This window comes from Malus sylvestris, chromosome 1, assembly GCF_916048215.2.
Source record: "Malus sylvestris chromosome 1, drMalSylv7.2, whole genome shotgun sequence".
Taxonomy (NCBI): Eukaryota; Viridiplantae; Streptophyta; class Magnoliopsida; order Rosales; family Rosaceae; genus Malus; species Malus sylvestris.
Window position 1 is genome coordinate 3572794 of NC_062260.1, and position 22162 is coordinate 3594955.

At 39.5% G+C, this 22162-nt stretch overlaps 1 protein-coding gene and 2 long non-coding RNA genes across 3 annotated transcripts; 1 reads left to right on the plus strand and 2 right to left on the minus strand.

Moving 5' to 3' along the window:
* Positions 1-6309: 6309 nt before the first annotated feature.
* Positions 6310-8125, minus strand: LOC126588717 (uncharacterized). Its single transcript, XR_007611586.1, has 3 exons — positions 7993-8125; positions 7190-7256; positions 6310-6361 (listed from the first exon to the last, which is right to left on the minus strand). It is a non-coding gene; the product is annotated as an uncharacterized LOC126588717 (long non-coding RNA).
* Positions 8126-17041: 8916 nt separating this feature from the next.
* Positions 17042-21947, plus strand: LOC126627882 (ribonucleoside-diphosphate reductase large subunit-like). The gene is made up of 16 exons (XM_050297457.1): positions 17042-17520; positions 17915-17976; positions 18062-18149; positions 18267-18530; positions 18642-18882; positions 18964-19040; positions 19148-19318; positions 19413-19505; positions 19612-19761; positions 19858-20109; positions 20196-20315; positions 20610-20812; positions 20937-21086; positions 21182-21329; positions 21438-21521; positions 21620-21947. The coding sequence occupies exons 1-16, from the start codon at positions 17293-17295 to the stop codon at positions 21716-21718; spliced, it is 2430 nt and encodes an 809-aa protein (XP_050153414.1). The 5' UTR covers positions 17042-17292; the 3' UTR covers positions 21719-21947.
* Positions 21848-22162, minus strand: LOC126627892 (uncharacterized). Its single transcript, XR_007625162.1, has 2 exons — positions 22079-22162; positions 21848-21966 (listed from the first exon to the last, which is right to left on the minus strand). It is a non-coding gene; the product is annotated as an uncharacterized LOC126627892 (long non-coding RNA).

Consider the following 22162-nt stretch of genomic DNA (forward strand, 5'->3'; position numbering starts at 1 on the left):
TTCACCAATGGGAAAGGGGGCAAAACAGCTCTTGTCAACCTCCAGAACAATGTGAAAGTGTTGGAGATAATGAAACTTTGACACGAAGATCATCCATCCCCATCACGATGCGTGACATCTTCCCAGAAGACTTCTTCAACTACTCAGTCAAGGATCCTTGCTATGAAGATTGCGAGGAACAACTCTCTCAGATCACTTGACGAACCACAAATGCTCCTTATTCGCACGAGCCTAAACTGCACAAACCAAAGCTCATTGTCCACACGAGCCTAAACTGTAGGACACGAGGCTCCTCGCCTACACGAGCCTAAACTGCATCAGGCACCATCTCCAAAAAAAAAAAAAATATATATATATATATATATATATAAATTCTTTATGCTTTTGGCACTAAATATATATATATATACATACACACACACACACAAAGAATTAAATAAGGCTAATTTATTGATTTCTTTGAAAATTTACAGAAATGTATACTTTACATCAGTCAAAAAAAAAAAAAAAAGAACAAACAGGAGGGAGCCTTCACGAAGGTTGCTCGTGTGAAGCCTCACCACTCAGTGAAGCTCCAGGAAGAAGAGGTGTCGGAGGTTGACTGTTTAGCACCTCATCACTCGGCGGAACCCTAGAGGGAGGAGGCACCAAAGGTTGATCATTTGGAGCTTCATTACGCGGTACAGCCCCAGAAGACGAAGGCAAATGCTGTTGGAACAAACCCACGAACCTCTAATGATCAAGTAAAATCTGACCATCAGATTCCTGCATCTGGTCAATCTTCCTCTTCATGTTTGAGGCATAGTTATTTGCGAGCCTGTGCAACTGTTTATTCTCATGCTTGAGCTCTCTAATCTCCTGTTTGAGACTCATCACTTCAGCCGCCAATGATTCAACTTGATGGGTTCGAGTAAATAGACGTTGGGCCATATTAGACACAGAACCTGCACACTGCACACTAAAGGCCAGAGAATCCTTAACAGCCAACTCATCAGACCGTTTGGAAAGCAGTCTGTTATCTTTAGGAGTGACAAGGTTCCGGGCCACCACCGCAGCAGTCATATTATTCTTCATCATCGAATCCCCAACGGTAAGAGGACTAGTAGGGGATATGAAGGATGGGCGCCATATGTTGTCTGGAGAAGGCGGGACTGCCTCTTCACCAAGGTTCAAATCAAAACGACGGTCGGAGGGTCCAGACATTTTCAAAGGTATTGAAGAAAGAAGAGGTCGGACAAATCAAGATCTTAGAAGTGCAAGAAGGGAGTTTCTACAAGCGAAAATTCAAGTGTGCTTTGAAACGAACTGCGCGCCTCTATAAAAATCAGCACTCGACGGGATTTCAGAGATCGAAGAGGCGAGCTCAGAATTCGAAGAGGCCAATTCAAAAAATCGAAGAGGCAAGCTCAGAAATCGGATAGGCATCTTGCTTTTCCAAACGCGTTAGCACCTGTCACACACAAACTCAGCTTTGCGGAAATCACGGGCAATTTGTCGAAGCGCCGATCCCAGATATCGAAGAGGCGCCAGTCTTTTTCAGCCTCGTCAACACCTGTCACATGCACACTCATCTTGGCGGAAATTACGGACAATTTGTCGAAGATTTCTGATAAAGAAGAAAGCACGTGAAGCCATACTGATCAATCACGCATTGGTTGCCGACACGAGTGAAAGAATAGTACCTCTACCGGTATTAAAGAACTTCATATAACTGTCCACCTTCACCCTCCATAGCAAGGCAGACATACAGAACATTTCTTCATCTCCGAGAATGCCTTCCCAACGAAGCCTCTCGAGTCACTTAGTGTTCCTTATTCCTTGGGGTACCTCTGCAAACAAATGACACCAAAGCAAAAGTATCTCATATCACCAGGGTAGAAAGCAAGAGTATCTCATATCATGCGTTCTCTCTGTCCTTTCCTTTGTCCTTGTTCTTACCTGTAAAGACAAGGATAAAGAAAGCAATATGACGGAACCTCTACTCAAACTCGGGTAAGGAACCGATTGCTTGGAACCCTTCCCTGATTGCCTACCTAGCACTGCTCTGGAGTACTCATCTTCCACTGTTGCTGTACTTCCAAAGAAGCTGCCACATCTGCTTGGAGAATAGATAAGGCAAGTGAAAATGATACCTTGCAGCATGTGGAGACAACGTGTAGAAGGAACAAGCAGAGAAGAATGCGGCTTGCACAATCAACTCAGCAGAAGGAGTCTGAGTTGAGGAACTCAAGAAGCTGCCACATCTGCCTGGAGAACAGATAAGGCAAGTGAAAATGATACCTTGAAGCATGTGGAGACAACGTGCTAATGCATCTTCAAGATCAAGTCTCATTTTCCTTGCTAAGAAGTTCCCCAGCCCAGTTCAAGACTAAACCTATGGAAAGATACTTCTTCAAAAGCAAAAGTATCTCATATCATCAGAGTCAAAGGCAAAGATATCTCATGGCATGCTTTTCCTTTACCCTTGCTCTTGCCTACGAGACAAGGAGAAAGAAAGTAATCGGTCGGCACTTGGACAGATTGAACAAAGAAACCGACCATCACCTCTACCTTGTGCCTACCTGCCGTGCAGAAGAAACAAGTAGAGAAAAATGTTGCCTGCCCACTCAATCAACCCAGCAGAAGGAGTCTGAGTTGAAACCAAGAACTCGAGAAGCTACCACATCTGCTTGGAGAACAAATAAGGAAATGCGGTATGCACAATCAACTCAGCAGAAGGAGTCCGAGTTGAAGAATTAAAGAGAAGAAGAAGTCTGAGTTGAAGAACTCGATAAGCTTCAACAACATCGCCAAAGAGTAAAGCTTCACCGTACAATTCCAATCCAATTCAAGATCAAGCCCCGACGGCCCTTGAAGAAATTTCAAACAAAGTTCAAGATCAAGCCTCAACGGCCCTTGAAGAAAGCTTCCAGCCAAACTCAAAATCAAGCATCGACGGCCTTGAAAGAAATCACAAGTCCGATTTAAGATCAAGTGTCCACCACCCTTAAGTCAAATCCAGTTCAAGAATAAGCTGTGGAAAGTCAACAAGCGCAAAAACAAATACTTGCCAATTCATCCACTACCAAAGCCAAAGATCATCTACCACATGAAGCTCCTTGTGGTCCAATTTCAACCTTCAAGATCAAGCCTCGACGGCTCTTGAAGAAATCTCAAGCCCAATTCAAGATCAAGCCTCAACGGCCCTTGAAGAAATTTCCAATCCATTTCAAGATCAAGCCTTGATGGCTCTTGAATCGACGTCTACATTGAGGTACTTCAAAATGCATCTTCTACACGTGACAAGCACATGTATACGACGTACCTTGAAGTGGGGGCATTTGTAGACATCGAAATTGCGGTGAAATAAATGTTCACCAACGCATTAAAATTTTTGACGTGTCAGGGCATACATGGCATATGCCACGTGTCATACAAATTGTACACATGGTGTGTGACTCGACAAAATAAGAAGAAATACCCTTGGAGGATTACACAAGTATTTTCTTCTCATTTTGGGCAATGACAAAGCATGCACATACCAAGTTTAAAATGATATTAAGTGGAAAATTAGGCCATAAAATTACCACTTCAAGTTTAAAATTGTATTAAGTGGGAAATTAGGCAATGGTGTTTGGAAAAGAAAAAAATATTTTGTGGTGGTGATTCATTCTCAAAGCCTATAAATAGGCTTCTACATCAAGGTATCATTAACCAATTCACAAATACATTTCTCTACTCCCAAATTGGAAGAGAATCCCCCAAATCTTTGAAGATTTGAAACTCTAAAGCTCTCAAGCAAATCCCGAAGGATCAAGAAAGCCCTCTTCGTTCTTCATCAAATCCTCCTTCAAGATCAAGCCCCAACGGCCCTTCAAGAACTTCCACCAATTCAAGATCAAGTCTCGACGGCCCTTGAAGAAAGTGTTCATCGTCCACACATCCGTTCATCCTAAGATCAAGCCCCAACGGCCCTTTGGATCAACAACATCAACAAATCCACACAACTGTTCATCCTAAGATCAAGCCCCAACGACCCTTTGGATCAACAACATCAACAAATCCACACAACTGTTCATCCTAAGATCAAGCCCCGACGGCCCTTTGGATCAACAATATCAACAAATCTACACAACATTTCTTCAAGATCAAGCCCCGACGACCCTTGAAGAAGCTCTCAACCGTTCATCCAAAATTAAGCCTCAACGGCCCTTCGATCAACAACATCCATAAATCAACACCTTACGGAGATCGAATCAGAGGATCAAGTTAAAAGAGATCGTAACCCTACAAATCCATTAACACCAAAATCTTTCTTTGTACACGTTGTTCTTGTCTCTTTCGTTTCAGGAAAATTTCGTGTTCACAAAACCATATTAAGTGTACTATACAAATTAAATATTTATTTAGGAAAACTAATGAAAAAGATTTGAAAATTTTGAGTTTTAACGATAAAGACAAAATAAAGGGTAAAATGAATAGTATCATGATTGACTTTTTAGTGTAAAAATATGGTTTTTCGTTAAAATGAACAGTAGCGGGAGCTTTTCGTTAAAATTACTTATTTATTAACATGAAACTTCTTCTATACGCTATAGAAATCTTCTTCCACACACCATAAGAAAAGTCGAGAACAAGGCATCTAAATTTCATTTTAACTTGCATAATTAACAAAACTTAAAAAAATAAAAGAAAAGTCTCCCAAGTGGATGAAGTAAATGCCGAATCCTGCCCATCTTGAAGCACGATCACTAAATTCAAATTCAAAATGTGATGCTCCGTAACCCATCCAACGGTTCAAGTGATCCCAACGCAGCCCACACAAACCGCTTCAAATCCGAATGGCGCCAACCGACGGCAACCCAACCCAGAAAGTAAACTGGGAATAACTCCCAGACAAAAAAAGAATGAGGTTGTGCTATCCACACACCTCTTTTTACTTCTCACACACCTCTTGTTAATTTATATTTGTTGATCTTTTTCATTTCATCCGATCCGAATGCCAAAAATTAGAAGGGTGTGTGAGAAGTAAAAAGGAGTGTGTGGATATCACAACCCAAAAAGAAAAGAAGAAGAAAGTAAATACTAATGGGGGTGTAGTCAAACTAAAGGGGATGTAGTCAAATTTGGATTTGAAAGGATTTTAAAAGACTTTAAAATCCTAATGTAGTCAATTAAAATATTTTAAAGGATTTTAGAATCCATTCAAATCTATGTGTAGTCAATTAAAAGATTTTAGAATCCGTTCAAATCTAAGTGTAGTCAGTTAAAAGATTTTAAAGAATTTTAGAATCCATCCAAATCTAAGTGTATTTAAAAAATTAAGATTTTGGAGGATTTCAATAAGTTGTAGATTTTGTGGAATTTGAAAGCAAAAAGTATATATAACCAAAACTAAAAAGAATTCAACCTCACCCCCTAAGATTTCAAATCATTCCCCCACAATCCACCATAATCCATTCAAATTCTTTAAAATCCATATGAATTTTGTAGGAGTCTTTAATCCTCTTAAATCCTATCAAATCTATCACTTTTAAAAATCCTCTAAAATCCTTTAAAATCTTTTAATTGACTACACTAGGATTTTAAAGTCTTTTAAAATCCTTCCAAATCCGAGTTTGACTACACCCCCCCCCTAAATTGCAAAATATACAATCACTTTCCCAAGAGAAAATTTTATTTGAACTAGCTTTCTTACTTCTACACCTAATTAAATAAATTTATCTACCAAACTTCCAAATTTGTCCTTGAATAAATAAAAATGAAAAACTAATTTTATAAGCCTAAAATACAAACAACAATAATCTCTATACACCCTTTTTATTTAATCCGGTGAACTCAACCCTAAGGATGACAACTCTTCTCCGACATCGTCAGCGACCACGATCCCTCACTACTATTCTTCATATTTCTCCTCTTCTCTCTTGAATCCCTGGCTTACATCTTTGCTTTCTCTTAATTTGGTAAGCTATACACATTGGATTTTAGTGAATAAAAAAAGCAATCAAACCCCATAAGCGCAAGGCTTCTGCTCATTTTCACTCCAACAACCATTTGTTGAACATTAAATGACACACCCTAACCCGAAGACTAGGACGTGTTGGCCGTCACGTGAGCGTGACGTAACCATAAACGCAAGCGGAAACGATTAAATAGTAAAATACGAGTCAACGAAAACCACTAATTGCAGTTATTAACAACCTAGCATTCTTTGTGCATAAGAGTGTACTAAACACACATAACAGAGCATAAGCATCTAGGTGCAGTCAAGTAGGACATAGCTATTTTACAACACCCTCGGGTGAATCCTACATTTATTTAGTCTGTCAGAACGCCGAAGAAGCCCTCGTAGACCACCAACGCCTCAACTATCAACTAGAACCTGGAGGGGCGAAAAACAGAAAACGTGAGTGGGCGAAAATCAAGCTTTTCCAAATCATTTCATAAATCCACATTTATAACCCCTTTTTGGAAAACCTGTATACTTTCCCAGAAAAATAGTATATAGCATATATATATCTCAACCATCTTGATCATCAATCATATAACAGATTCAATAAAGAATGTACCATGCCAAATTCAATAGATTAGTATGAATGCATTGATATAATATAAATCAGGTAAAAGAAAGTAATCAATCGGGAGCCCTCTAATGACCCTGAACGATTGAACCTAGAGCTCAAAATATCTATCAATATCACTCTGCCGGAGTCACCTCTGTGACCTGTCCGACCTTCTGCACATAAGTCGGAACCACCTAATGTAGTCTGAACGACTCATGGTAATATTCGCTCTAGTGCTTCTCTCATCAATCATCTGTATACAATAATCTAAGGTCACCCACCAGTCATAATCTCACTAACACTCTACGACTGGCCCGTCGCACCCACTCCGCGTGGACTGTGCGACCAGCATCTACTTGGATCCAAGGCGAGCGTGCGATGCGGTGAATACTATAAGCACTAAACCATGGTGCAGGATATGAGCTCAGTATATGTCATCATCATCGTAATATTAATTAAATACTTACCTGTGCGTCCACAGCACCATCATACATATATGCATCATACGACAGTTCATAATATCCATAATATTCTATGCATGGCAATCACATCATATTTCATTTCATTTCAATATACTTTTCATTTAGATTTGATTTCTGGGGAAATCGAGTATTTAGGTATATATATAAAAACAAATGCCCACTCACTGATATGTCGCCGGGTCGTAACTCCCTTGACGCCCCTGGATGTGCTCGTCCTCGTTATAAGTTCCACCTAGAAGTGAAATAACTTAAAACAATCATTTAACGCACATTTAACGCACCTAAACCAAACTAGGTAATTAATTCTTCATACGATGCTCAAATTGGGTATATGAATATACCACAGTGACCTACACAACCTCAGGAGCATCGTAGTATTTTTAAAATAATTTTTTTGATGCTCCACGTGCCCCCACGCGCCAAATAGGGCACGGGTCTACGCGCCCCCCACGCGCAGCCACGTGCCGTGCACACTGACTGTACAGTAACGGCAGTTAGGGAATATTCTCGGAATATTCCGTTAAATACTAACGGTTCCGTTAACGGTGTTAGGAATATTCCGTTAGAACTAACGGAATATTCCTGTTTCTTCTCAGTTGGACCCCCGCCGGACTCCGGTCATCGGAAAACTGGGGAAATTTTCTATTAAGCTAATCTCACTCATTTTTGGTCCAATTTCTTCGCAATTTATACCAAAATGAAGCATTTCACATGTACAATCACGATGGAAGGGTTTTAAGGTCTAAAAACAACAAGATCATACCTTCCAAAATTCCTCAAATTCGGCCAAACTCGAACCCAACGATCCCGACGTCCATTTTGTTCAAACGAGGCACTCCGAGCCTCCTCGTGACCTCCTTAAGCTCACTGTGAGCTTTGTTTAACCTAAAACACGGCCATATTAAAGTTTGTGAACAGTGCAAATCCACGGGGTGTTTTGAAACTAGGGTTTTTGAAATAGAACTCACCTGAAACTTGTACCCCCGTGCTCGTGAAGTTCCCAAGATCACGATGGTGATCTTAGATTGGACGTTCGTGTAGAATTGTGGTTGTTCTTGGTGTTTGCCGTGAGTTCGAGAGTAAGAGAGAGAATGAGAGAGTGTTTTCTGAAGAATAAGAGAGAGAGAGAGAGAGTGACTAAGGAGAACTGAGGAAGAGAGAGACAACAAAACGGGAAATGGGGAAGGATTTCAGGAGGTGGGGTTCCCACCTAAGTCCAAATACAAATTATCACATACACATACAAATCTAACCCTAGTTTAGGATCTTAAAGTAAAACAAATGTCATACATTTACACACTTTAATTCCGTTTAAGGTCACATTGGTCATTTCACGTCCTCGGAATTAAAAGTCCGGGACGGGCTGTGACAATCTCCCCTCCTTATAGAATTTCGTCCCCGAAATTCCAGTCACCAACCAGAACATCAAAACTCATAAAATAACCTTGGATACATGTCTCTCATCCTTTCTTCTGTCTCCCAAGTAGCTTCTTCCGCTGAATGGTTCCTCCACAATACTTTTACTAAGCTCACGGTCTTATTCCTCAAAGTCTTATCTTTCCAATCCAGTATAGTCACTGGTTCCTCGTCGTACGTCAAGTCCGGGTTAATTTCCAATGGTTGGGGAGGAATCACATGTGAAGGGTCTGAAACATAATGTCGAAGCATCGAGACATGGAACACATTATGTACCTTAGACAACTCTGGAGGTAGTTCCAACCTGTAAGCAACTTCACCAATCCTCTCAGTGATCTCATAAGGTCCAATGTACCTGGGACTGAGCTTTCCTTTCTTCCCAAATCGAACCACACCTCTCCAAGGTGATAATTTCAGAAACACATAGTCGCCCCCATTATACATCCTATCTGTGGTATGTCGATCAGCTAGGCTCTTTTGCCTATCCTGGGCCACTTTCAGGTTAAACTTAATTACCTGAATATTCTGAGTAGTCTCATCCACAATCTCGGGGCCCTCAAGTATTCTTTCACCGACCTCTGACCAACATAATGGTGTACGGCAAGCTTTTCCATAAAGTGCTTCAAATGGAGGCATTCCAATACTCGAATGAAAACTATTATTGTAGGCAAACTCCATCAAATCCAAGCGATCATGCCAAGAATCACCAAATTGCATCACAGAGGATCTCAACATATCCTCGAGCGTCTGAATAGTTCTCTCTGACTGACCATCTGTCTGTGGATGATAAGCTGTACTGTAAAGCAATCTAGTACCCAAAGCTTCTTGAAAAGCTGTCCAAAACTTAGAAGTAAATCTTGGGTCTCGATCAGAAATAATATTCACTGGAACACCATGATACTTTACAACCTTCGATATAAACAACTGAGCCAACTTATTTAAAGAGTACTTCTCCCTTACTGGAATAAAATGTGCTGATTTGGTAAGTCGATCTACAACCACCCAAATGCCATCAAAACCATTTTGTGTACGTGGCAGCTTATACACAAAATCCATCGTTATATTCTCCCATTTCCACTGGGGAACGGGAAGTGGTTGCAATCTTCCAAACGGCTTCTTTCTTTCAGCCTTAACCTGCTGGCAGACAATACACCTACTTACATACTCCGCAATTTCCCTCTTCATACCCGGCCAATAGTAGAATGGTCGAATGGTATGATACATTTTAGTTCCTCCTGGGTGCATAGCATAAGCCGAACAATGTGCTTCATCCAAGATTTCTTTCTTCAGTTCCTCATTATTAGGCACATACATCCTGTTCTCTTGCATAAGCATACCATCTGATCCTCGGATCTTGAGATCTTTCTTCTTCCCTTCCTTTCTTAAACTGATCAATTCTTGAATTTCTTCATCCAACGATTGAGCTGTAAGCACCCGATCAATTAAAACTGGCTTGACTTGAAAATTGGCAAGAAAAGCTTCACTTTGTTCTTCCAATTCTAACTCTACTCCAGTAGATCTCAACTCTGCCAGAAGAGGAACACGACTGGCATACAAAGCATTAAGTCGTCCTTGAGGTTTTCTACTCAGAGCATCAGCTACCACATTTGCACGACCTGGATGGTACTCAATCGTGCAATCATAATCACTTAACAATTCTAACCATCTTCTCTGACGAAGATTAAGATCATGCTGAGTGAAAAGGTACTGAAGACTTTTATGATCGGTAAAGATCTTACATTTCTCACCATAGAGATAATGTCTCCAAATCTTCAAAGCAAACACAATAGCTGCCAACTCAAGATCGTGAGTCGGATAGTTTCTTTCATGAGTCTTCAACTGCCTAGAAGCATAGGCAATCACTCTACTATGCTGCATCAAAACACAACCCAAACCATTCAAAGAAGCATCACTGTAGATCTCGAAGTTACCATTATCATCAGGAAGTATTAACACTGGTGCATGAGTAAGACAATATTTCAACTGCTGGAAACTTTGCTCACAACTACCATCCCACTCAAACTTAACATTCTTCCTGGTTAACTTCGTTAATGGCAAGGCAATTATAGAAAAGTCTTGAACAAACCGTCGATAATAACCTGCCAAACCAAGAAAACTCCGCACCTTAGTGACGGTTCGAGGTTGTTCCCAACTCTCCACTGCTACTATCTTTTGAGGATCCACTTGAATTCCCTGAGCTGATACCACATGTCCCAAAAATGCCGCTTGATCCAGCCAAAATTGACATTTACTAAACTTAGCATATAACCGGTGTTCCCTCAATTTCCTTAACACCAAGTTAAGATGTCGAATATGGTCCGATTTCGACTTAGAATATACCAGGATATCATCAATAAAAACAATAACAAACTTGTCAAGATATTCCTGGAATACTTCATTCATCAATCTCATGAAAGCTGCAGGGGCATTAGTCAATCCAAATGGCATAACCAAAAATTCATAATGTCCATAACGAGTCCTGAAGGCTGTTTTATGAACATCCTCATCTTTAATCTTTAATTGATAATACCCAGATCTCAAATCGATCTTAGAAAACACACAGGCACCTTTGAGCTGATCAAACAAATCATCTATACGAGGCAATGGATAGCGGTTTTTAATCGTCACCCGATTCAGTTGCCTGTAATCACTGCACAATCTCAAAGTTCCATCTTTCTTTCTTACAAACAACACTGGAGCTCCCCAAGGTGAAGAACTAGGCTGAATGAAACCTTTATCAATCAACTCTTGCAATTGAATTTTCAACTCTCTTAATTCCGCTGGTGCCATTCTATAAGGAGTCAAAGAGATAGGGTTTGTACCTGGAAGCAAATCAATCGAAAACTCCACATCTCTATCTGGAGGCAATCCAGGCAAATCATCTGGAAATACATCAGGATAGTGTCTGACTACTCCGACTTCCTCCACACTACCAGAATCAACATCATTCAAAACCACATGTGCCAAGTATCCCTGACAACCCTTGGATAACAATTTCTTCGCCCTTATGGCTGAAATAACACCATGCCTCACCCCACTTCTTTCACCCACAAAAGTAACCTCAGGTAGTCCAGGACGAAGAAAAGTAACTGATTTCCCGTAACAATCTATATGGGCGCGATTATAATGTAACCAATCCGCCCCTAAAATCACATCAAAATCCACGATGTCTAACGGAATAAGATTAGCAGGCATAATGACATTATCTACCCTCACTGGACACCCAGGGTAAAAACTATCAACATAACATTTATCCCCTCTAGGCATAGCAAACTCTAAATCAAACCCTAGAGGTGAAGGATGAGGTTGTGTCATTTGAGCAAATGTATGAGAAATCACAGAGTGTGTAGCACCACAATCAATCAAAACTCTAGCAAAATGACCAAGAACATTCAACGTACCCATAATCAAGTCTGGATGGTTCTGAGCATCTTGCAGCGATATGTGGTTAACACGTCCCTGAGCTGGCTGTCGTCCTCCACGACCTCTGCCACTCTGGTTACCTCGTCCCTGATAAGTACGTCCTTGACCTGCCTGGGTAGGCGGTCTAAACGGCCCTGCACTACTAGCAGCAACTCCGCTCTGTTGGGGCTGACCTCCCTGATACCACTGAGATCCGCTAGCTGGAATAGACGGATATGAAGTATAACCTCCCTGATCCTGAGAATATCCACTCTGAAAATAAGGATCCTGGGAATAGTGATACTGTCCCGGAGCATAAGGAGCAGCATCACCCTGATAGTGATAAGCACCACCACGACCAACCTGGCCATAACTGCCTGAATTAAAGTTCTGTTGAGTCGGTGCTGGTGTTGGCATAACAGGCTGCTGGGGCCTCTGCTGATTCTGGGGACAATTCATAGCTCTATGTCCTGTCTGACCACATGTAAAGCATGCACCACTGCTTCTCCTACATTCCCCATGATGTCGGAAATTACAACAGCGACATAACGGAGGACCCGAATTACCAGTACCACCAAAGCCTCTCTGACCAGAAAATCTAGGTCCATTACTAAACCTACCACCTCCTCTCCTCGGACCTGTGGCACTAAATCCACCACTGGAAGAACTCGAACTCATTCCACTTTTCTTGAAATTCTGCATCTGACGAGGTCCTGGAATGGAAATACCCTTACCTTTATCATTTTTCTTCTGACCATTACCCTTATCCTCTTCATCCTCACTGTCCGGAAGATTATCAGAGTCTTCCATCCGGACCAGAATCTCAAAATACTCATGATAATCGGCACAGGGAAGTGCATTGGCAAACGTTCTGTACTTCTTCTTAGATCCTAACTTGAAACGACGAAGCATTTCTGCTTGATTACCCGCTAAATCAGAATCATAACGGGATAAATCAGTAAACTTCCTGTAGTACTCATGTGCAGACATACTTCTCTGCTTCAGTCTGGTGAATTCCTGTTTCTTGCGATCTATATATTCCGGAGGGACAAATCTCTTCATAAAATTTTCCTTAAATACCTCCCATTCGGCTGCCCTTTCAGGTGCCATGTGCCTCGACTGATTTATCCACCACGCCGCTGGCTCACGGCCCAAAAACCAGGTGGTGGTCTCCACCCATCTATTAGCTGGCAGGTTTCCCTGACTTTGCATCACTTGAAAGGTCTGCTCTATCCGATCCAACCACTTTTCTGCCCCCTCATAACCTTCATTTCCCTCAAAGGTTTCCAATTTCAGATTATACATCGTCTCCACGGGCGTTCTCTGAGGAGGACGGATATTAGCCTGAAAAGCCCGAGGCATTGTTTCCCCTAACTGATCTATATCGGGGAAATTAGGTTCAGCAGCACGGCGAGGATCTCTACGAGGCGGCATAATTCTGACAGAAAACATCCAAAAATCAATAGAAGAACTCATTAGTTATACAGGATTGCAACCTATGCTCTGATACCAAACTGACACACCCTAACCCGAAGACTAGGACGTGCTGGCCGACACGTGAGCGTGACGTAACCATAAACGCAAGCGGAAACGATTAAATAGTAAAATACGAGTCAACGAAAACCACTAATTGCAGTTATTAACAACCTAGCATTCTTTGTGCATAAGAGTGTACTAAACACACATAACAGAGCATAAGCATCTAGGTGCAGTCAAGTAGGACATAGCTATTTTACAACACCCTCGGGTGAATCCTACATTTATTTAGTCTGTCAGAACGCCGAAGAAGCCCTCGTAGACCACCAACGCCTCAACTATCAACTAGAACCTGGAGGGGCGAAAAACAGAAAACGTGAGTGGGCGAAAATCAAGCTTTTCCAAATCATTTCATAAATCCACATTTATAACCCCTTTTTGGAAAACCTGTATACTTTCCCAGAAAAATAGTATATAGCATATATATATCTCAACCATCTTGATCATCAATCATATAACAGATTCAATAAAGAATGTACCATGCCAAATTCAATAGATTAGTATGAATGCATTGATATAATATAAATCAGGTAAAAGAAAGTAATCAATCGGGGGCCCTCTAATGACCCTGAACGATTGAACCTAGAGCTCAAAATCTATCAATATCACTCTGCCGGAGTCACCTCTGTGACCTGTCCGACCTTCTGCACATAAGTCGGAACCACCTAATGTAGTCTGAACGACTCATGGTAATATTCGCTCTAGTGCTTCTCTCATCAATCATCTGTATACAATAATCTAAGGTCACCCACCAGTCATAATCTCACTAACACTCTACGACTGGCCCATCGCACCCACTCCGCGTGGACTGTGCGACCAGCATCTACTTGGATCCAAGGCGAGCGTGCGATGCAGTGAATACTATAAGCACTAAACCATGGTGCAGGATATGAGCTCAGTATATGTCATCATCATCATAATATTAATTAAATACTTACCTGTGCGTCCACAGCACCATCATACATATATGCATCATACGACAGTTCATAATATCCATAATATTCTATGCATGGCAATCACATCATATTTCATTTCATTTCAATATACTTTTCATTTAGATTTGATTTCTGGGGAAATCGAGTATTTAGGTATATATATAAAAACAAATGCCCACTCACTGATATGTCGCCGGGTCGTAACTCCCTTGACGCCCCTGGATGTGCTCGTCCTCGTTATAAGTTCCACCTAGAAGTGAAATAACTTAAAACAATCATTTAACGCACATTTAACGCACCTAAACCAAACTAGGTAATTAATTCTTCATACGATGCTCAAATTGGGTATATGAATATACCACAGTGACCTACACAACCTCAGGAGCATCGTAGTATTTTTAAAACTAGGGTTTTTGAAATAGAACTCACCTGAAACTTGTACCCCCGTGCTTGTGAAGTTCCCAAGATCACGATGGTGATCTTAGATTGGACGTTCGTGTAGAATTGTGGTTGTTCTTGGTGTTTTCCGTGAGTTCGAGAGTAAGAGAGAGAATGAGAGAGTGTTTTCTGAAGAATAAGAGAGAGAGAGAGAGTGACTAAGGAGAGCTGAGGAAGAGAGAGACAACAAAACGGGAAATGGGGAAGGATTTCAGGAGGTGGGGTTCCCACCTAAGTCCAAATACAAATTATCACATACACATACAAATCTAACCCTAGTTTAGGATCTTAAAGTAAAACAAATGTCATACATTTACACACTTTAATTCCGTTTAAGGTCACATTGGTCATTTCACGTCCTCGGAATTAAAATTCCGGGACGGGCTGTGACATTAAACCAAATTGAAAAAAAAGGTAGAAATTTTTAACTATTAGTGAAAAAACAGAGATCTAACGAGAAAAAAAAAAGAATTGTAAATTTCCGCTCAAAAACAATAAAACAACACCACCCAACATGTGCTTGTAAAAATAACCCAATCAAATGAAAAAAAAATAGGTACTTTCTTCATCATATAATAACAATAGAAAAAAAAAGTGTAAAGGGGTGGTGGGTGTCGATGATTTTGGAGAAGGGTTGCCGGCGTTAGGGTTAGGTTCACCGGATTAGATAAAATGGGTGTAGAGAGAGAAACTTTTTTGTTGTTTGTGTTTGGGTTTAGAAAATTGTTTCTTCTTTCTTATTTATTTAAGGGTGAATATGGAAGTTTGGTAGACAAATTTTTCCAGTTGGGTGTAAAGATAAGATAGTTGGGTTTAAATAAAATTGTACCTTTTTTATTTAGAGGGGATTCTCTCCCCTCCTATTCTCTCTCTCATTTTCTCTTCTTTTATTTAAACAGTTACAATTAAGTCATATTAGTATCTTAAATTGATTTTTTATTGAGAGATAAAGACAAAAAGGAAAGTGTGAGAGGAGAGGAGAGAAGGGGGTATAATCATGAAAATAAGAGGGGGAGAGAATCTTACTCATTTTGTTTGGATGAGAATTCTCTCCCTTCTTAATCTATCTTCCCCTTTTCTCTCCTTTTATTTTAAGTCATGTTAACATCTTATATTGATCTTTTTATTGAAAGATAAAGATAAAAAAAGAAAGTGTGGGAGAGAGAAAATGATGAGAATAGAAGGGGAGATGGTTACGCTTAAACCATATTAACATCTTATATTGAATTTTTATTAAGAGATAAAAATAAAAAATAAAGTGTGAGAGAAGGAGAGGGGTGGGCTTCTCGTAAAAACGAATTTGAATCACGTTATTATAACCCATCAATTATGTGTAGATAATATCATAAAAAATAATAAGGAAGAAGGAAGGTAAATTGCAAAAGGCTTATTATATTAACACCTCACAAATTGTTGAATAAACCCCACATACTTAATACACCCCACATTTGCTTTTTCAATTAAAAATTATCTTAACGCACCCCACATATTTCCCCATCATACCCTCACACCCTACATTCTTAATATACACATTACATTTTCTACATGCACCCCATATTTTCTATACACCCCACATTTCTCAAATCTTATGAAGTTTTTAATTTGGACAAAAAATGCCGACTAGAATTTTGACAAAAGATGCCGTATGGGATTTAAAGCATATGTGAGTTGTTTTCAATTCCACCATTAAAACCCGTGTCATCTATTTTTAATATTTGATGATAATTTTAGGTGTTTAATTCTTCATGTAATTCCTAAAAGATTAATACGAACATAGAAGCTTGAATAACACATAAAAAGCAAGATAATTATCGATGTCGTCAAAATCACTAAAACAATAAAAAATATGAAGTCTTACCTCATGTGAAGATTCCGAAACATCGATTTTATGTTTCATTCGTCAAAAATATTTTTTCTCAATCAACATGTTTGTAGTTTCATTGGTTAGGGTTTTGTTCAACAATTGAGGGTAGGAGGGGTTTGATAGTTGAAGAAGATAAATAATACATTAAAAGTGATTTGGGGTGTATATAGAATATTTTTTTTAATTTATTTTAACTTGATAAGGTCAAAATTGCCATTACATAGTAAGGTAAATAAGTTATTTAATATTAAATTTTAATGTGGGGTGCATTCAACATTTTGTGGGGTGCTAATATAAAAAACCATTGCAAAATATCCTATCACTTTCCCAATTGACCTTTTATTTATTTTCGCGGGAGGCGCGGGCTACTACAGTGGTGGGCCCCATGATCCGCCTAAACAGACAGCTTCGCAAAACACACTCGAGCCCTCACTCAGCGGTCAAACCCCCACCCCCACCCCCACCAAAAGCAAGAACCGATCTATTGGGCGGGAATTTTGACAAAAAATTTGAACATGGAGGGAAAATTAAAGTAAAAAAAATCAAAAGAAAAGTTTTTTGTCCTATATATAGATAACCCTCTCATCTTATTCGTCTCCGTCCTACTCCTTCTGGCTTGCACGCGACCTGTTCGACGAAATTCCCCATAGAGAAAGGCAAGTGAAATCCATAAGAATATGTACGTGGTTAAGAGAGATGGGCGGCAGGAGGCCGTGCATTTTGACAAGATTACGGCGCGCTTGAAGAAGCTCAGCTATGGCCTTAGCACCGACCACTGCGACCCTGTACTAGTGGCCCAGAAGGTCTGCGCTGGGGTCTACAAGGGCGTCACCACCAGCCAGCTTGATGAATTGGCCGCCGAGACTGCCGCTGCTATGACCGCCAACCACCCTGACTACGCCTGCGTCAGTCTCTTACTTTTTCCCCTTTCAACTTTTATATCTGTATTTGTTTCTGCTCCTGCCTGACGTTTTGTTTTTATTTTTTTATTATTTAATTTCGGTTTACTCAAGTATATTTCTGTTCATGTCAATTTCGTCTGATAATTTGGGGATAATTGAAATAATTGCTATCTTGTAATTTTTTTCTGTCATTTCTCTAATTTTTGCAGTTTCAATTTTTTGGTTCATATTTTCTTTTGTATTGTTCACCACTCTGAGTATATCTATAAAATTCTATGGCTTTTGGTTGATGCAATCCCTGTTTGGTAGCTGGCCTTGTGTGTTTTTTTTTTCATAGTTGACATGATGAATTGGTAGATTTCTTGAATTAATGTAAATTTGTTTAAATTCTGTGCAGTTGGCTGCTAGAATTGTAGTCTCGAATCTACACAAGAACACTATGAAATCGTTTTCTGAGACGTGAGTTTAATCATGATTCGTTGCTATCTTTTGCTGTTTATTTTAGTTTGATTTTCATGCTGATTGAAGTGGGTGGTCATTGCAGGATCAAAATGATGTACAACCATGTCAGCGAGAGATCTGGGCTCAAAGCCCCTCTGATAGCTGATGATGTATACGAAATCATCATGAAGGTAAATCACTTTAGAAAATTATGTTTATTTTGTTCGAGTATAATTATGCATGCATCTCGCTTAGAAATCTAAAGTGGCTTATGTGCTTTGTATTGTTTTTATTGAATTTTGTTTCAGAACGCGGCTTGTCTGGATAGTGAGATCATTTATGATCGGGACTTTGACTATGATTACTTTGGCTTCAAGACTCTTGAGAGGTCTTACCTGTTAAAGGTTCAAGGCAAAGTTGTAGAAAGGCCTCAACACATGCTAATGAGGGTTTCTGTTGGGATTCACAAGAACGATATTGATTCTGTTATCAGGACATATCATTTGATGTCTCAACGGTGGTTCACTCATGCTTCTCCCACCCTCTTCAATTCTGGAACCCCAAGGCCTCAAGTATGTGTAGTGTTATGCATTCTCTTGTTTATATTCTTTTTAGAAGGATTCAAAGTTGTTATTTTGTTGTTCAAATTTAGTTACTTAATTCTTCCTGATTTGATTTTGCAGTTGAGCAGCTGCTTCCTTGTTTGCTTGAAAGATGATAGCATTGAAGGCATTTATGATACCTTAAAAGAATGTGCTGTTATCAGCAAATCAGCTGGAGGAATTGGTGTCTCTGTCCACAACATTCGGGCCACAGGCAGTTATATTCGTGGAACAAATGGAACCTCCAATGGCATTGTTCCAATGTTGCGAGTTTTCAATGATACTGCTCGTTATGTTGATCAAGGAGGAGGCAAGCGGAAAGGTAGTGTTGTCATTATATTGGGTTTTATAATGTATCATTGAAGTGAGCCTTCAAGTTTAACACCGATTTTTATGCTTCTAGGTGCTTTTGCTGTGTACTTGGAGCCCTGGCATGCTGATATATTTGAATTTCTGGATTTAAGAAAAAATCATGGAAAGGTGTGTATATCCATAACTCATCTTTGAATGTGTGTACTAGTTTTGTTTTATCTTTTGGGGTATTCTCCTTTAGCTAATGTAATAATGTGGAATCTATTGTTTCACAGGAAGAACACCGAGCCCGTGATCTTTTTTATGCACTTTGGGTGCCTGATCTCTTCATGGAAAGAGTTCAAAAAGATGGAAATTGGTCATTGTTTTGTCCTAATGAGTCCCCAGGTTTGTCAGATTGCTGGGGTGAAAATTTTGAACAGCTGTACACCCGATATGAAAGAGAGGTATACAAAAAAAATTTCTTTCACTGAATTTGTTAACTTTAGATATGTTCATTATAGCCGCTGGGAATGATTACTCAATGATACTTCTGCACAGGGCAAGGCCAAAAAGGTTGTACAGGCTCAGCAACTTTGGTTTGAAATTCTTAAATCGCAGATGGAAACTGGAACACCGTATATGCTTTTTAAGGTGATTTATATACTTAGTAAAATCTGACTTCTAAGCTGTGAATTCATATGCTTTTCTTTATTTAATGTCTTAATCCTCTTTTTTTGTGTAATTGTTTTCATTTTAGGATACTTGTAATAGGAAGAGTAATCAACAAAATCTGGGAACCATAAAATCATCAAACTTGTGTACTGAGATAATTGAGTATACAAGTCCAACAGAAACTGCTGTATGTAATCTGGCATCAATTGCTTTACCGCGATATGTTAGGGAGATGGTGAGTCTTTTTGGTTTGCATTAACATTAACTTGTTATTGTTAGTTTTACCCATTTGAGCTGATGATTTGGTATTGTATACATTTTGATATTACAGGGCGTCCCTGTGGAGTCACATCCATCTAAGCTTGTTGGTAGCAGAGGTTCCAGAAATAGATATTTTGACTTTGACAAACTAGCAGAGGTCACTGCAATTGTGACTGCAAACCTCAACAAGATAATTGATGTCAATTACTATCCTGTTGATAGTGCAAAGAAATCAAATTTGCGAAATAGACCAATTGGAATTGGGGTTCAAGGTCTTGCTGATACCTTCATCTTGCTTGGCCTGCCATTTGATTCAGCTGAGGTATTTCCTCCCGTTTTCTGCTTGTTACTTTATTTAATATCTTGTATATGCTGGTTTCCATAATTTATTTATGCTTTGAACTGTAGGCTCAGCAACTGAACAAGGACATATTTGAGACAATATATTATCATGCTCTCAAGGCTTCTTCCGAGTTAGCAGCAAAAGAAGGCCCGTATGAAACATATATTGGCAGTCCTGTGAGCAAGGTACTAAATCTGAAGAGCTCTTTTTTGTAGCAAACTTCCTATAATTAAAGTCCTATTTTCCTACTCTTGTTATGCATTCTAAGACATTCTCAGGTTGAATATAGATGGTTAAGGTTTAAGGAAATTTTGTGCTGAATTTTCATTTCGTTGATGCCATCGGAGTTGATGATTAACCTTTGCATGCATGTCTATCTGTTCGATATCAGGCAGTTATGGTTTTATAGGCTCGAAAGTTGACCTTTCATACCAAACAAATACTAGCTATAAGATCTTAACTAGTTATTTATTTTTCAGGGAATTGTTCAGCCAGACATGTGGGGTGTGACACCTTCGGATCGATGGGATTGGGGAGCACTTAGGCAGATGATATCAAAGAATGGAGTCAGAAATTCACTTCTTGTAGCCCCAATGCCTACTGCTTCAACTAGCCAAATTTTGGGGAACAATGAGTGTTTTGAACCTTATACTTCGAATATCTACAGTCGCAGGGTTTTGAGGTTTGTTTTTATTCTCATTTTGTTTCCATTTGTAAACACTTATTTATTTTTTATAGATATGTTTTCTTTGATTCTTTCCGTTTTGACTGTATATGGATTCTGAACTCTCTCCCTTTTTTCTTAGTGGCGAGTTTGTTGTGGTGAATAAACATCTTCTTCATGACTTAACTGAGATGGATCTTTGGTCTCCTGCAATTAAGAATAATATCATCTATGAGGATGGCTCGGTTCAGAAAATTCCCGAAATCCCAGATGATCTGAAAGTCATTTACAGGTATGAACTTGTCATATCCCTAATTTCCTTCTCCATTAATTCATTTCTATATATTTTCAAAGAATAAAATGCTAATATAATTTTTCTGGAATCAGAACTGTTTGGGAGATCAAGCAAAGGACTTTGGTTGACATGGCTGTTGATAGGGGATGTTACATAGACCAGAGTCAAAGTCTTAATATACATATGGACCAACCCAACTTTGGGAAGCTTACTTCATTACACTTCTATGCTTGGACAAAGGTACACACACGCCCAAGCAGACACTCACACACAAGCTCTATTTTTCGTTGTTACAGTATCTAGTACCTTGTAATCACATGCTAATTTCTTTTCTATCAAATACATTAGGGTCTGAAAACAGGGATGTATTATCTGCGGTCTCGTGCAGCAGCTGATGCCATCAAGTTTACTGTTGATACTACAATTCTCAAAGTAATCAGCGTTCAATATCTTGTATTTTACTAATTGATTCTTAAAATTGAATTGTGCATATTACTAACGCTGTTGCTGGGATGGTGAATGAAATACAGGAAAAGCCAGAGGTAGCAGAAGATGATGTTGGTACACAAAAAGCACAGATGGTATGCTCTCTGACAAACCGGGAAGATTGCATGGCCTGCGGAAGTTAGAGCTGATATTTACGGAGTATGAAGAGACGAGGATTTTGAAAAATCCGGTGACGAAGTATCCTAGTTTGAGAATCAAGTTTAAACGAAGTGAAGATGTATGTGTGTATAGTTGCAATACTGCTCTGCTACTTGTTATAATGTCTTATGTATTCTGTAAAATTGGAGCTCTGGTTCTCGTGAACGATTATTAGTTATTATATATGGCAGAAATTACCCTTTTCACTGCTAATGATTTAGTACCTCCTCACCTCACCAACAAGAGAAATGATCTGCAACCTGCACCAACCGCATCTCCTCTTCCAAATTGCAATGGTATTCCAATACCGTGATGCAATGCGAGAAAATCTAGGGCCTCCTCACCTCACCAACAAGAGGATTGACCTCTCATCTTAACCTTGTTTGTTGATTATGGGTTCTGGAGACCTGAGATTTTCTCATCTTTTG

Bases quoted from the DNA above. Each gene is read 5' to 3' on its own strand.
- LOC126627882 (XM_050297457.1), top strand. From the start codon at position 17,293: ATGTACGTGGTTAAGAGAGATGGGCGGCAGGAGGCCGTGCATTTTGAC. The intron at 20,813-20,936 runs GTTTGTTTTTAT...CTTTTTTCTTAG, and splicing joins TACAGTCGCAGGGTTTTGAG to TGGCGAGTTTGTTGTGGTGA. The intron at 21,330-21,437 runs GTACACACACGC...CAAATACATTAG, and splicing joins ACTTCTATGCTTGGACAAAG to GGTCTGAAAACAGGGATGTA.